Raw genomic sequence first — 15,215 nt, forward strand, 5'->3', positions numbered from 1 at the left:
GAGCTGAGAGTGCTGGACTTTGTATCGTTATATATATAATCTTAACCAGGGCCGTACTTATATATAGGTACCCAAGGGCTTTTGCCTAGGGCAGCAGCTTTAGCAGGGTGGCCCACAGGTGCCTATATAATTAAAATAAATACAGCCCAGATGTTAACTAGCTGCCCTGGGCAAGGAACTTCAGTTACAGTTAAAATAATGAAAACATGGTATTATTGAGTTATTGAGCCAGACAACGTATCTCCATGTGCCTGCTACACCCAACACATGCAGGACCACCCAAAACATTTTGAGAGAAGGAAGCAATACAAGGAAAGCATTTACAACCCCCTTTGATTTACTGAACAGTAATAAATATTAATATTAGGAGCCCTAAAATTAATGTAATAATGGAGCCCTATATGTTTGTACCACCTATACTCCCTGATGTCATTTCTGGGCACTTTCAGTCTATGTACCTCTTTGCTGTGTGCAACAGTGTAAACATGCAATAATTTATTATCTTTGTTATGCAAAGAGTTTTAGAGCAAAGCAAGAGCTTCAATGCAGCCCTTCCTACAAAAATGAGTTATACCACATTGTTTGCATTTATGTCATCTAAAATACACAATGCAGACACAGAAGAGTTTACAAGAGAACTATTTTTATTAAGGTTTAAATGAACAGGGCAGGGAACCTTGCTGGAAATGGTCTGTAAACGTGATGTGTTTTTGTCACAGGATTTAAATGTATTTTAGAAACTTTATTTATCTGTTAGTAGAGTTTTATTTTTGCTGCATTTGCAGGAACCAGTCTGGATTTATCTGTACTTGGAGGTAAGAACAGTAGAGATGGCGGCGAGGTACTTGTCCCAAGCAGCCTGGGCTGTTGCATCAAAGTCAGCCTGGAAGTGGGCAGCCAGAGTAACTTGGATAGTGTGAGACAGCAACTGCAAGAAAAGGAAATTGGGATTAGTCTAAATACCAAGGAATACTGAATACACTACTAAGCCCGTGAGCAGCTGTTTGTGCTAGTCTATGACATAAGTAGATCTTGGGTACTAAGTTAGCCCTAAGCTACAGGTGCTTACACCTAGAGATGCCAATGTAAGCATTTTTTAACAAAACTCTTACCCTGAAGTTTCCAGGATCTACTCTCAGGTTGTAAGCATGTAGGTCACTCAGCTTGGACAGAGCTTTATCCAGGTTGTCCAGATGTTTGGTGGCCTCTCCAATGGCACCAAGGACCTTTCCTCCATGAACTTGGAGATCATGAGATCCAGAACTCAGGTCGAAGTGGCTGAAGTATGTCTTGGTCTGAGGGTAGCTCAGAAACAGCCTGGAAATATAAAATTTGGACATATATATATATATATCGCAGCAATGCATATGCCATCCCACTGGCAATTTACATTCTTGCCGGTGGGATGGCATTGCGGGGAGATAAGTTGCCCGTACCTGGCCGCTTCCCCGCACCCCCTAACCCTCCCCGCAGGGGCACCTGCTAAGCCTCCCTTACCCTCTGCTGAAGTTCCCTAACCCCCCACAGGGTCCCCCACCCGACGTCCTCCCCTGAGCGCGCATAAGTTTAACGCGTCAGGGGAGGAACGGTCGGTCGGGGGAGCACCGGCAAGGTTCGGGTCTGGGCCGCCGGGGCCCACTGAATTTTTGCCCGGTGTCCCGGCAGCCCAGTCCGACCCTGGCAAGGACCAAACACAAGTAGCAACAAAAAAACACATATGGGGTTATGTAATAAAAGGCACTAAGTTTGCCCAGAAGCAGTAAACTATACCATACAATCAGCAGGTACTATTTACTGGTCACCTGTTTAAGAACAAATATTTTATTGGTTGCTAAGGATAACTGCTCTTTGGCAAACTTAGTGCCCTTTATTACATATGGGGAATAGATTTCTGATGGTCAAACTGGTGGAAGATCATATATTGGCTATCCCTGATCTAAAAAGTCACCTCAAATTCTTGCAGATGCAACATGCACTGTACCACAAATCTAAGATATTAGCCTAATATATATTTTTTTTTTTAAATTGTAACACATTTTGGCACTAAGTAATTTTGGACTATACACCTTAGTCATACAAGATAAATAGAAAGACAGAGATATGATGATATATAGATGATAGATGGTAGATAGATAGATAATATGTAATAATGTGTTTAACAAAGGAAGATAAGAAAACAGATCCTAATTAGCTGAAAAGTTACCTTTCTAAAGCTTCAGCACCAAGGGCATTCACACTGCCAGATGCTTTTGCCCAGAGAGACACAACTGCAGCCTTTTCAGCATCAGAGAGAAGCATCTTGCTTGTGTTCTGAATGTTGGTTTCAGATGAAAACCTAAAAAATGCTTGTGCTGTGTATCCCTAAGGTTTTTATAGAGAAAGGGTCAGCAGGACCTGGCGGCTGTCCAACATCATTGGTCAGTTTCAAACACCACCCAGATATTATCTGTGTTGGAAATGTGCTGTGTCTGTACAGCTGTTTGGTGGCAAATTCCTACTTAGAAAAAACATCCTTTAAAAAAAAACTGCATTCTATGCTAAATGCAAATGTATTAGACAATAATTCATAGATATGGTTCTTAATAAGTACATGTAAATATGTAGTAATAACAAGAAAATAGCAGCAACATAATTTCTTATATAGTGCCAAAGCAAGAAGTTACCCAGCTCTTTACAATAACATTACAGGCAAATGGAACTGTACCCTGTATTGCTCTCTAAATTGTTAGTCTTGTTTATGTTATAGGCCCAATTTCTTTAGGAATATCCCTTAAGTTATTTTACATTTGTACCATGTAAAAAGAAATTCCCCATGTGTATGTATGTTTGTTGAATTACAAAATAGCAGTACAGGAAGGACATTTCCCATAAACTCCATTTTAATCAATACAAAAATGTGATCTGTTATCTGGAAACCTGCTATCCAGAAAGCTCTGAATTACAGGATGGCCATCTCCCATAGACTCCATTTAATCAAATAATTCAATATTTTAAAATTGATTTCCTTTTTCTCTGTAATAATAAGTACCTTGTATTTGATCCCAACTAAGACAGAATTAATCCTTACTGGATGAGAACAATCCTATTGGGGTTAATTATGTTTAAATATTTTTTTAGAAGACTTAAAGTATGGAGATCTAAATTACAGAAAGACCCCTTATTTGGAAGACCCCAGGTCCTGAGCATTCTGGATAACAGGTCCCATACCTTTAATTCAAAATTTTAAAAGATACAGTATATCCCTTTTTTCTGTAATTAAAAAACAATTCCTGGTACTTCATTTCAACTAAGATATAATTAATCCTTTTTAGAGGTAAACCAATTCTATTGGGTTTATTTAATGTTTAAATAATATCTTAGTAGATGTAAAGTATGTAAACCCAAATTATGGAAAGATCCCTTTATTCGGAAAACCCCAGGACCCCAGCATTCTGGATAACAGGTTCCATGCTTGTAAAAACAATTTGCTTAGACATAAGACTGATGTATCATTATAAAGATATTAAATATGCATAAGTCATGGTGAGAAAATTTTTTTGCAGTGAGAGCTGTGAAGTTGTGGGATTCTCTTTCTAAAGTGCTCGCACTGGCTTTTTAAGCAAGGAATTCAGGCAGGGTTGTAACAATTAGCTGATTTAGGACTGTTGCAACTGACATCTTGAAACCACCTCTAAGGATGAAGACACATGGAGCTACTAGTACAAGCTACTTTTTCACACCTATTAAACGCAAGAAAATAACCTGCCATAGACAATGCTGAGAATTGCATCTGCTAAAACACATGTACAGATAGTTATCAGATAGTTATCATTCGCCCACGATAAATATTCGTTAACGCAGGCGACTAATCTTCTTGACATGCCATCTCACTGGCAAGAATGTAAATCGTCGGTGGGATGGCATATGCGTTGCTTCGCTTTCCCGGAGTTGCCGCTCAAGGAGAGATATGGCCCCCGTGGTAATAAAGATTAGTCGCAGGGCGACTAATCTCCCCGTGTGCTACTGCCCTTAGGGAAATTGGAATGGTTTCAGAGATATATATACATATAAATTTGGCCCTCCAGCTGCTGTGTTTCCTACAGTTAGTAGGTGGTTCTGAGAGATGCAGTTTAACAACAACAAGGATTTGGAGCTTGAAAAAAATGTGTCAGACAATCCTCCCCCAAAAAATTGTTCTGTGCGGCATTAACCTTACTATTGTACCCATGAAATGTAGAAAGACACACTGGCTGGGGATTTTTTCTTTATCTGCTTTACAGATGTACTTGTTGTCTAGATAAGAACTACTGGAATGGTCACTTGTAATAATCCTGTGATCAGTAGCTTTTCAGTACTTACTATCAGTAACTTATGTATTTAATTAAAATACTGCTAGCTTTGTTTTCCGCTAGTGCCCTTACTTTCATAAACTTCTGTGCAAGTGCTGATCACATGTGTGGAACATTTAAACCAAAAAATGCTTTATATGTGTAATTTTATGTACAGACACAAGACAGGGAATGCACAGATGTGGCATCTAATTCTAATTTAGAGACTTTAGGCAAAGTGATTTATTACCATTTATTTTCAAGTGGCATTTAGTACTACGGGAAATCTTTGCAACAAACTAATTAACAGAATGGATAAGTTAACCTATATTGGTTGCTAATTCTGCCTTTCTTGACCAAATTGACTTCCACTTATCCATTGTATTGGACCAAGTTGATTCCCTCTTTCACTTAATATTTGATGAAGACCTTTAGATATGAAAAGGTCAGGAAAATTATCTATTTAGCTAAGGACCATTTCACATGCCCCTTACATGATATAAACCTGGCCAATCTATCCTATTTGACCAACCATGTGGCTGGGGAAATTGGACAGAAATTTGGTAAACATGACAAATGAGTGTTTTTTTATGTAAATGGCCACCTCAACAGGCTATGCAATCCATAAGGAGGAAGATAATCCCCAACATGTACATGAAAGCATTCCCTTTATTAAATAAATACAAAAACTGAATAGCAATAGGAGCAATATTATTGTTTTCGCTAATTTAGATTAAAATAAAAGGACAACAAAATGTTTTCAAATTAAGTCTTTATTAGGTTTTCACTGGACAGGTTTCAGATCTTTAAAAAAAAACGTTTAGATCTACTGTAAGTGTTTAGATCCAATAATGGTGAGGAACTTTTCCAAGGCAGTCTGAATTTCGATGTTAAAATCCTTGAAGTACGAATTCAGTGTAAGCAGGATACTCTGAGTCATCAGCTGCAAGAAAAGAATCAATTATAATTAGTGTCAAATGCCAGTTAACAAGATGGTCTTAAAGGGGTTGTTCACCTTTGCAGGGTCAGACTGGGGGGGGGGGTGAAGGGCCCACCGGGGCTCCTGCCAGCTGCGTCCCCTAACTCCCACCCCCTGCAGGGGCCCCCCTAACGCCCCTCGCAGGGCCCCCCGCCCGAAGTCCTCCCCTGAGCGTGTACATATAACGAGTCAGGGGAGGAGAGGTCGAGCAGGGGGAGCGTCGGCAAGGGTTGGGTCTGGGCCGCCGGGGCCCACCGGGACTTTTCCCGGTGTCCCAGCGGCCCAGTCCAACCCTGCACCTTTGAGAGTAGTATTCAAAAAAATAAATAATAAAGACTAATAGAAAAGTTGCTAAGAATTTGCATTCTATAACATGTTTCCAGTTAACTTAGAGCTGACCCACCTCTTTGAAAGGTTAACTACACAGGAGATTTTGTAGGATGTGTCAGATAAACAGAATGCATCCTAAGGGCTCTGGCACACGGGGAGATTAGTCGCCCGCGGCAAAACTCCCTGCTCGCGGGTGACTAATCTCCCCGAGTTGCCTTCCCCCTGCCATCCCACCGGCAAACATGTAAGTCGCCGGCGGGATGGCAGACGCGGCGGCGCGATTTCGCGCAAATCGCCGAAAAAGACTCGCGAGGCGAGGGGGAAGGCAACTCGGGGAGATTAGTCTTGATTTAGATTAGTATGCAAGGAAACCGTACATTTTTAAATTTGGGTTTCATTGGGATTGGGATTCATTACAAGTTGTTTGAAGTTGGAACTAAGAACATGACATGGTAAAAAATGAGTTCAGTAAGCTCATCTATCAATATAAATATATCCTGAATGTAGAAACGATAACATCAGTTAACTGCATCCCTACAAATGTCATGGGACATCTAAAAAATTTTTGTTCAGTAGCAGTTCAGGAGGTATAGGTTGAAATTACTTGCTCGATGTGCTAACCTAAGGATGATAACCTTAAAATGAACCTATGAATGATTTGGGCCAATGCTATTCGTCATATACTTGTCTCAATTTTAGTAAAAACCATACCCAGTTCCAGGCCTACTCCTCTGATATGTGTGCTTGTCCTGTGCCTGTTTCCTGTGCCTGTTTCCTGTGCCTGTTTCCACTGGTCATTTTTTAAAGTGCTTATTATTTCAATGAGTGTTCAGTACACTTTCCTAAACTCAGGGTTATATCAAATGGCGCCATATGTTTCTTCAGATTCCTAAAACTGTTAATAAAACCCTTTATATATAAATGCTAAATGTATCCAATTCTGTGCAGCTTACAATCTAATTTCCGTATTAGAGATACACAAAGAAGTATATATTTTGTATGTATATATTTATATTCCATTAAGTTTACATACCAGGTTTGGATTGTGGAAGGAAACCAAAGATGCAGGAAAGGTGGGAGAATATACAAACAAATATACAACATGGAACTGCATGAGTGCAAAAATATTTACATCTGTCTATTATCTCCTCAATTCATGGCTATTTCTTTTCTAATATTGTAGACAACAGGCACAAATAAGAAGCAAACAGTAATTGTATTGTGCTTGCAAGTGTCTGTATCCCAAATGTAATTTTCCCAGTAATAGCTAGGTATCCACAAAAAAATGGTGCTTCAGGATGCTGTGCATAAAGTTCATCAGAATAGTGACTTTTTTTTAAAATGTCATTGTACTTAATAGTATAACATGTCATTTTTGAAAGGACAAGCTAGCCATAACGAGGATAATAAAAGCTGCCCAATTGGCCCCTCAAGATCAAGTTAGCAGCTTATTGTTATTGTATATGGTACCTCCCTGATGGCCTGTCCTTTGGATATCTGGCCAATTTTAGGTTATAAGATTCCATCAGGTGCGGGAATGTTGATGAGGTTTTTTTTCTGACGGCTTTTCATAGGCCTGCATACAGATCTAACTACACTGAAGTAGTTGGCAATGATTAAATCATCCAGATTTGGCCCAGTGTATAGGCAGACATATCAGGCATACTGGCAACCTCACCAAACCTAGCAGATCTTGCAGAGTATGTTGAGCTTAAGTTTTGTAATAGATAACAATAACATGTAAGTGTGTTAAAAGGAAAATGAATACTTCTCTACAGCAGTTAATAGCTGGTGTCTGAGATTGTTTTAAATGATAAAATTTAAGGCCAGAGGCACAAGAAGCAGATCATACAGATATCTGCGCAAAAATGCATACATTTCCGTTTAAGTGCTGATATTTAATATAAAACAACCGAAACATTGAAACATTGAATAAACACTACTGGCTTTTTTAAACAGGAGCTGAGAGTGCTGGACTTTGTATCGTTATATATTTAATCTTAACCAGGGCCGTATTTATATATACGTACCCAAGGGCTTTTGCCTAGGGCGGCAGCTTTAGCAGGGTGGCCCTCAGGTGCCTATATAATTAAAATAAATACAGCCCAGATGTTAACTAGCTAGAGGGGATTATTGGCAGATGGGGGATGTTCTTTTTTCCCATAAAAACAATCAACGCACCAGAGGTCACCCCTTTAGAATAGAGGAACGGAGCTTCCATTTGAAGCAGCGTAGGTGGTTTCTCACAGTGAGGGCAGTGAGGTTGTGGAATGCCCTTCCTAGAGATGTGGTAATGGCAGATTCTGTTTATGCCTTTAAGAGGGGCCTGGATGAGTTCTTGAACAATCAGAATATCCAAGGCTATTGTGATACTAATATCTACAGTTAGTACTAGTGGTTGTATTTATAGTTTATGTATGTGAGTGTATAGATTGGTAGGTGTGGGTTAGGTGTGCTGGGTTTACTTGGATGGGTTGAACTTGATGGACACTGGTCTTTTTTCAACCCTATGTAACTATGTAACTATGTAACTATAGCTGCCCTGGGCAAGGAACTTGAGTTACAGTTAAAATAATGAAAACATGGTATTATTGAGTTATTGAGCCAGACAACGTATCTCCATGTGCCTGCTACACCCAACACATGCAGGACCACCCAAAACATTTTGAGGGAAGGAAGCAATACAAGGAAAGCATTTACAACCCCCTTTGATTTACTGAACAGTAATAAATATTAATTTTAGAAGTCCTAAAATTAATGTAATAATGGAGCCCTATACATTTGTACCACCTATACTCCCTGATGTCATTTCTGGGCACTTTCAGTCTATGTACCTCTTTCCTGTGTGTGACAGTGTAAACATGCAATAATTTATTACCTTTGTTATACAAAGAGTTTTAGAGCAAAGCAAGAGCTTCAATGCAGCCCTTCCTACAAAAATGAGTTATATCACATTGTTTGCATTTATGTCATCTAAAATACACAATGCAGACACAGAAGAGTTTACAAGAGAACTGTTTTTATTAAGGTTTAAATGAACAGGGCAGGGAACCTTGCTGGAAATGGTCTGTAAACGTGATGTGTTTTTGTCACAGGATTTAAATGTATTTTAGAAACTTTATTTATCTGTTAGTAGAGTTTTATTTTTGCTGTATTTGCAGAAACCAGTCTGGATTTATCTGTACTTGGAGGTAAGAACAGTAGAGATGGCGGCGAGGTACTTGTCCCAAGCAGCCTGGGCTGTTGCATCAAATTCAGCCTGGAAGTGGGCAGCCAGAGTAACTTGGATAGTGTGAGACAGCAACTGCAAGAAAAGGAAATTGGGATTAGTCTAAACACCAAGGAATACTGAATACACTACTAAGCCCGTGAGCAGCTGTTTGTGCTAGTCTATGACATAAGTAGATCTTGGGTACTAAGTTAGCCCTAAGCTACAGGTGCTTACACCTAGAGATGCCAATGTAAGCATTTTTTAACAAAACTCTTACCCTGAAGTTTCCAGGATCTACTCTCAGGTTGTAAGCATGTAGGTCACTCAGCTTGGACAGAGCTTCATCCAGGTTGTCCAGATGTTTGGTGGCCTCTCCAATGGCACCAAGGACCTTTCCTCCATGAACTTGGAGATCATGAGATCCAGAACTCAGGTCGAAGTGGCTGAAGTATGTCTTGGTCTGAGGGTAGCTCAGAAACAGCCTGGAAATATAAAATTTGGACATATATATATATATATCACAGCAATGCATATGCCATCCCACTGGCAATTAACATTCTTGCCGGTGGGATGGCATTGCGGGGCCCGTGCCTGGCCGCTTCCCCGCACCCCCTAACCCTCCCCGCAGGGGCACCTGCTAAGCCTCCCTTACCCTCTGCTGAAGTTCCCTAACCCCCCACAGGGTCCCCCACCCGACGTCCTCCCCTGAGCGCGCATAAGTTTAACGCGTCAGGGGAGGAACGGTCGGTCGGGGGAGCACCGGCAAGGTTCGGGTCTGGGCCGCCGGGGCCCACTGAATTTTTGCCCGGTGTCCCGGCAGCCCAGTCCGACCCTGGCAAGGACCAAACACAAGTAGCAACAAAAAAACACATATGGGGTTATGTAATAAAAGGCACTAAGTTTGCCCAGAAGCAGTAAACTATACCATCCAATCAGCAGGTACTATTTATTGGTCACCTGTTTAAGAACAAATATTTTATTGGTTGCTAAGGATAACTGCTCTTTGGCAAACTTAGTGCCCTTTATTACATATGGGGAATAGATTTCTGATGGTCAAACTGGTGGAAGATCATATATTGGCTATCCCTGATCTAAAAAGTCACCTCAAATTCTTGCAGATGCAACATGCACTGTACCACAAATCTAAGATATTAGCCTAATATATATTTTTTTTTTTAAATTGTAACACATTTTGGCACTAAGTAATTTTGGACTATACACCTTAGTCATACAAGATAAATAGAAAGACAGAGATATGATGATATATAGATGATAGATGGTAGATAGATAGATAATATGTAATAATGTGTTTAACAAAGGAAGATAAGAAAACAGATCCTAATTAGCTGAAAAGTTACCTTTCTAAAGCTTCAGCACCAAGGGCATTCACACTGCCAGATGCTTTTGCCCAGAGAGACACAACTGCAGCCTTTTCAGCATCAGAGAGAAGCATCTTGCTTGTGTTCTGAATGTTGGTTTCAGATGAAAACCTAAAAAATGCTTGTGCTGTGTATCCCTAAGGTTTTTATAGAGAAAGGGTCAGCAGGACCTGGCGGCTGTCCAACATCATTGGTCAGTTTCAAACACCACCCAGATATTATCTGTGTTGGAAATGTGCTGTGTCTGTACAGCTGTTTGGTGGCAAATTCCTACTTAGAAAAAACATCCTTTAAAAAAAAACTGCATTCTATGCTAAATGCAAATGTATTAGACAATAATTCATAGATATGGAATATGTTGTTTCTTAATAAGTACATGTAAATATGTAGTAATAACAAGAAAATAGCAGCAACATAATTTCTTATATAGTGCCAAAGCAAGAAGTTACCCAGCTCTTTACAATAACATTACAGGCATTACATTACAGTACCCTGTATTGCTCTCTAAATTGTTAGTCTTGTTTATGTTATAGGCCCAATTTCTTTAGGAATATCCCTTAAGTTATTTTACATTTGTACAATGTAATGAGAAATTCCCCATGTGTATGTATGTTTGTTGTAATTACAAAATAGCAGTACAGGAAGGACATCTCCCATAAACTCCATTTTAATCAATACAAGTATGGGATCTGTTATCTGGAAACCTGTTATCTAGAAAGCTCCAAATTACAGGATGGCCATCTCCCATTATGGCCATCTCCCTGTTATAGATATAATTAATCCTTTTTAGAGGTAAACCAATCCTATTGGGTTTATTTAATGTTTAAATAATTTCTTAGTAGATGTAAAGTATGTAAACCCAAATTATGGAAAGATCCCTTTATTCGGAAAACCCCAGGACCCCAGCATTCTGGATAACAGGTTCCATGCTTGCATAAACAATTTGCTTAGACATAAAACTGATGTATCATTATGAAGATATTAAATATGCATAGGTTATGGTGTTAAAAATTTTTTGCAGTGAGAGCTGTGAAGTTGTGGGATTCTCTTCCTAAAGTGCTCGCACTGGCTTTTTAAGCAAGGAATTCAGGCAGGGTTGTAACAATTAGCTGATTCAGGACTGTTGCAACTGACATCTTGAAACCACCTCTAAGGGCTCTGGCACACGGGGAGATTAGTCGCCCGCGGCAAAACTCCCTGTACGCGGGCGACTAATCTCCCCGAGTTGCCTTCCCCTGCCATCCCATCGGCGACAATGTGAGTCGCCGGTGGGATGGCAGACTAATCTCCCCGTGTGCCAGAGCCCTAAGGATGAAGACACATGGAGCTACTAGTACAAGCTACTTTTTCACACCTATTAAACGCAAGAAAATAACCTGCCATAGACAATGCTGAGAATTGCATCTGCTAAAACACATGTACAGATAGTTATCAGATAGTTATCATTCGCCCACGATAAATCTTCGTTAACACAGGCGACTAATCTTCTTGACATGCCATCTCACTGGCAAGAATGTAAATCGTCGGTGGGATGGCATATGCGTTGCTTTGTTTTCCCGAAGTTGCCGCTCAAGGAGAGATATGGCCCCCGTGGTAATAAAGATTAGTCGCAGGGCGAATAATCTCCCCGTGTGCTACTGCCCTTAGGGAAATTGGAATGGTTTCAGAGATATATATAGATATATATTTGGCCCTCCAGCTGCTGTGTTTCCTACAGTTAGTAGGTGGTTCTGAGAGATGCAGTTTAACAACAACAAGGATTTGGAGCTTGAAAAAAATGTGTCAGACAATCCTCCCCTTAAAAATTGTTCTGTGTGGCATTAACCTTACTCTTGTACCCATGAAATGTAGAAAGACACACTGGCTGGGGATTTTTTCTTTATCTGCTTTACAGATGTACTTGTTGTCTAGATAAGAACTACTGGAATGGTCACTTGTAATAATCCTGTGATCAGTAGCTTTTCAGTACTTACTATCAGTAACTTATGTATTTAATTAAAATACTGCTAGCTTTGTTTTCCGCTAGTGCCCTTACTTTCATAAACTTCTGTGCAAGTGCTGATCACATGAGTGGCACATTAAACCAAAAAATGCTTTATATGTGTAATTTTATGTACAGACACAAGACAGGGAATGCACAGATGTGGCATCTAATTCTAATTTAGAAACTTTAGGCAAAGTGATTTATTACCACTTTTTTCAAGTGGCATTTAGTACTATGGGAAATCTTTGCCTATTTTGAAAAAAAGTCAGTGCTTCCCTTGAAAATTTCCTTATCTCCTTATACTGTATCATTATGGGGGTTGTCTTGTCCATTAAACAGGCAACAAACTAATTAACAGAATGGATAAGTTAACCTATATTGGTTGCTAATTCTGCCTTTCTTTACCAAATTGACTTCCACTTATCCATTGTATGGGACCAAGTTGATTCCCCCTTTCACTTAATATTTGATGAAAACCTTTAGACATAAAAAGGAAAATGATCTAATTAGCTAAGGACCATTTCACATGCCCCTTACATGATATAAACCTGCCCAATCTATCCTATTTGACCAACCAAAGTTAGTAAGGGAAAAAAAATGTTCATCTAATGTTCTTCTAAGTCTAACTTTGTCAAATCATCAGTCATACTACTACTAGTCATTGTAATATTTTATTTTCAGAAACAATACTCCTGAGTCCTGTCGGAGTTGTTCTTGTGCTGATTACCACTGGTGCTGTGTTGATAGTTACTAAGTTTGGCCCTGTGTAGATCCTCATTAGCAGTGGCACATCATCATTTCATTGCCATCAACATCCAGCCAAAAAGCCTTACTCAAAGTTGGTAAGGGGAAAAAAATGTTCATCTAATGTTCTTCTAAGTCTAACTTTGTCAAATCATCAGTCATACTACTACTAGTAATTGTAATATTTTATTTTTTTAATATTTTATTTTACAACATCCAGCCAAAAAGTCTAACTCAAGGTAGTTAAGGGAAAAAATGTTCTTCTAATATTCTTCTAAGTTCTTCTAAGTCTTCTAATGTTCTTCTAAGTCTAACGTCTAACTTTGCCGAATCATCAATCATACTACTACTACTACTACTACTAGTAGACTAGTCAAGAATCATGAGATGCCATTGCTGCTGACTCTGAGCAGGAAAAATAGTATGAACTCACAGTACCATTCTTTATTTTCTGTGGCAGCCCTGTTAAGTTATATATATTACTGGGTTTTTTTGGTGCAAAGTGTGATGGAGGAGGCAGCATGGTGGTCTGGTCAGTGACACTGACAGTCTGAGACTGAGATTTTTTAATTTGTCACCTGCAGGTTATAACAGCAAGTGCAGCTAATGGAAAAAATCTCAAAAATTAGTCCAGTCTGGAAATATTTCACAGTTAAAGGAACAGTAACACCAAAAAATGAAAGTGTATAAACGTAACTAAAATATAATGTACTGCTGCCCTGCACTGGTAAAAGTTGTGTGTTTACTTCAGAAAGTCTACTATAATTTATATAAATAAGCTGCTATGTAGCCATGGAGGCAGCCATTCAAAGGAGAAAAGGCACAGGAACATAGCAGATAACAGATAAAACACTATTGTATTCTACAGAACTTATCTGTTATCTGCTATGTAACCTGTGCCTTTTCTCCTTTTTTCCAGCTTGAATGGCTGCCCCCATGGCTACACAGCAGCTTATTATATAAATTATAGTAGTGTTACTGTAGCAAACACACCAGTTTTACCAGTGCAGGGCAACAGTGCATTATATTTTTATTACTTTAAAGCTCTTTCATTTTTTGGTGTTACTGTTCCTTTAAAGAGGGTGATTCAACGAAAGCAAAATGTAGTATTTGCTCTATAGAATTATCTCGAGGTGGCAAGGAGGCAAAACAATACCACATCACCACTGTTAAAACATCTACGTGTGAGGCATTCAGCAGGGTATAAAAAAATCTATGTTTTGCTCCAGGTACTACTACTCCAGGTACTACTTCTACCATTATCACCTCTACAATGACCAGCAGCACATCTGAGGTTTCCAGTACTGTAACTCCAAGTCCACCAGAAAACAGTGAGAAATCCACTTGTGTGAATTGTGGCCGAATTGGCAACTTAAAGCAAGCAACAATTAATGAGTTTACAAAAGCAGTGGGCCTCCGATAACCCTCATGCAGTTCAAATTCACAATGCTATTGGTAAGATGATGAAGAGAAGATTTGCAGCCTTACTCAATTGTTGAGGACTGAACTGGTGAATCTCCTACAACCAAAGTACAAAATTCCATCCCGTCGTTTTTTTTTCTGGCAAAATAATACCTGACATGTATGATAAGGTGATAAAGCAAGTTAAAAAGGCAGTTGACAGAGCAAATGCCCTAGCTTTCACATGTGACACATGGACATCAGAGTACAGTATCCAATCATATATCAGTTTGACAGCACATTGGATTGATGTTGAATTCAGTTGCAGAAGTGCAGTTTTGCAGTGTAAAGCTTTTAATACCAGGCACACTGGCAAGCAAATTGCAGATTCTGTACTAGAAACCATGAGAATATGGGACATTCCCACAAAAAAATGCCATATTATTATTCGTTATAATGCAGCTAACATGGTTAAAGCCATGTCTGAAGCTCGGCTTCCTAGCATTGGCTGTTTTGCTCACACACTCTAACTCTGTATCCATGACAGTCTTTTTTCACAGCGCAGTGTAAATGATATGATAGCAGTATTCAGAAAAACAGTTGGTCATTTAAACACTCATCAAGTTAGAGTTAGGCCTTCAAAATCATAACCTTATTCAAGATGTTGTTACTAGATGGAATTCTTCTTACCTGATGCTGCAGAGAATGATGGAATAGAAACGTGCAGTTAACTTGTATATTTCAGAGACAGACAACATGCAGCATATCCATGTACAACAATGGGCTCTCATGGAAACAGTTATAGGCATACTACAGCCATTTGAGGAACTGACAAGAGAGAAAAGTGCTGCAAATGCTTGTACATCCATTATCTTACCAG

At 39.3% G+C, this 15,215-nt stretch overlaps 2 protein-coding genes across 2 annotated transcripts; both read right to left on the reverse strand.

Annotated features, from left to right (window-relative positions):
* Positions 1-626: 626 nt before the first annotated feature.
* On the reverse strand, positions 627-2,336 carry hba-l4 (alpha globin larval-4). The gene is given in 3 exon segments (NM_001171903.1): positions 627-928; positions 1,113-1,317; positions 2,204-2,336. Coding segments are annotated over 3 exon segments (429 nt in total). The 5' UTR covers positions 2,299-2,336; the 3' UTR covers positions 627-799.
* A 6,282-nt stretch (positions 2,337-8,618) lies between these two features.
* On the reverse strand, positions 8,619-10,320 carry hba-l3 (alpha globin larval-3). Its single transcript, NM_001171902.1, is given in 3 exon segments — positions 8,619-8,920; positions 9,105-9,309; positions 10,186-10,320. Coding segments are annotated over 3 exon segments (429 nt in total). The 5' UTR covers positions 10,281-10,320; the 3' UTR covers positions 8,619-8,791.
* Between the last annotated feature and the right edge of the window lie 4,895 nt (positions 10,321-15,215).

Source organism: Xenopus tropicalis, chromosome 9 (genome assembly GCF_000004195.4).
Source record: "Xenopus tropicalis strain Nigerian chromosome 9, UCB_Xtro_10.0, whole genome shotgun sequence".
Classification (NCBI taxonomy): domain Eukaryota; kingdom Metazoa; phylum Chordata; class Amphibia; order Anura; family Pipidae; genus Xenopus; species Xenopus tropicalis.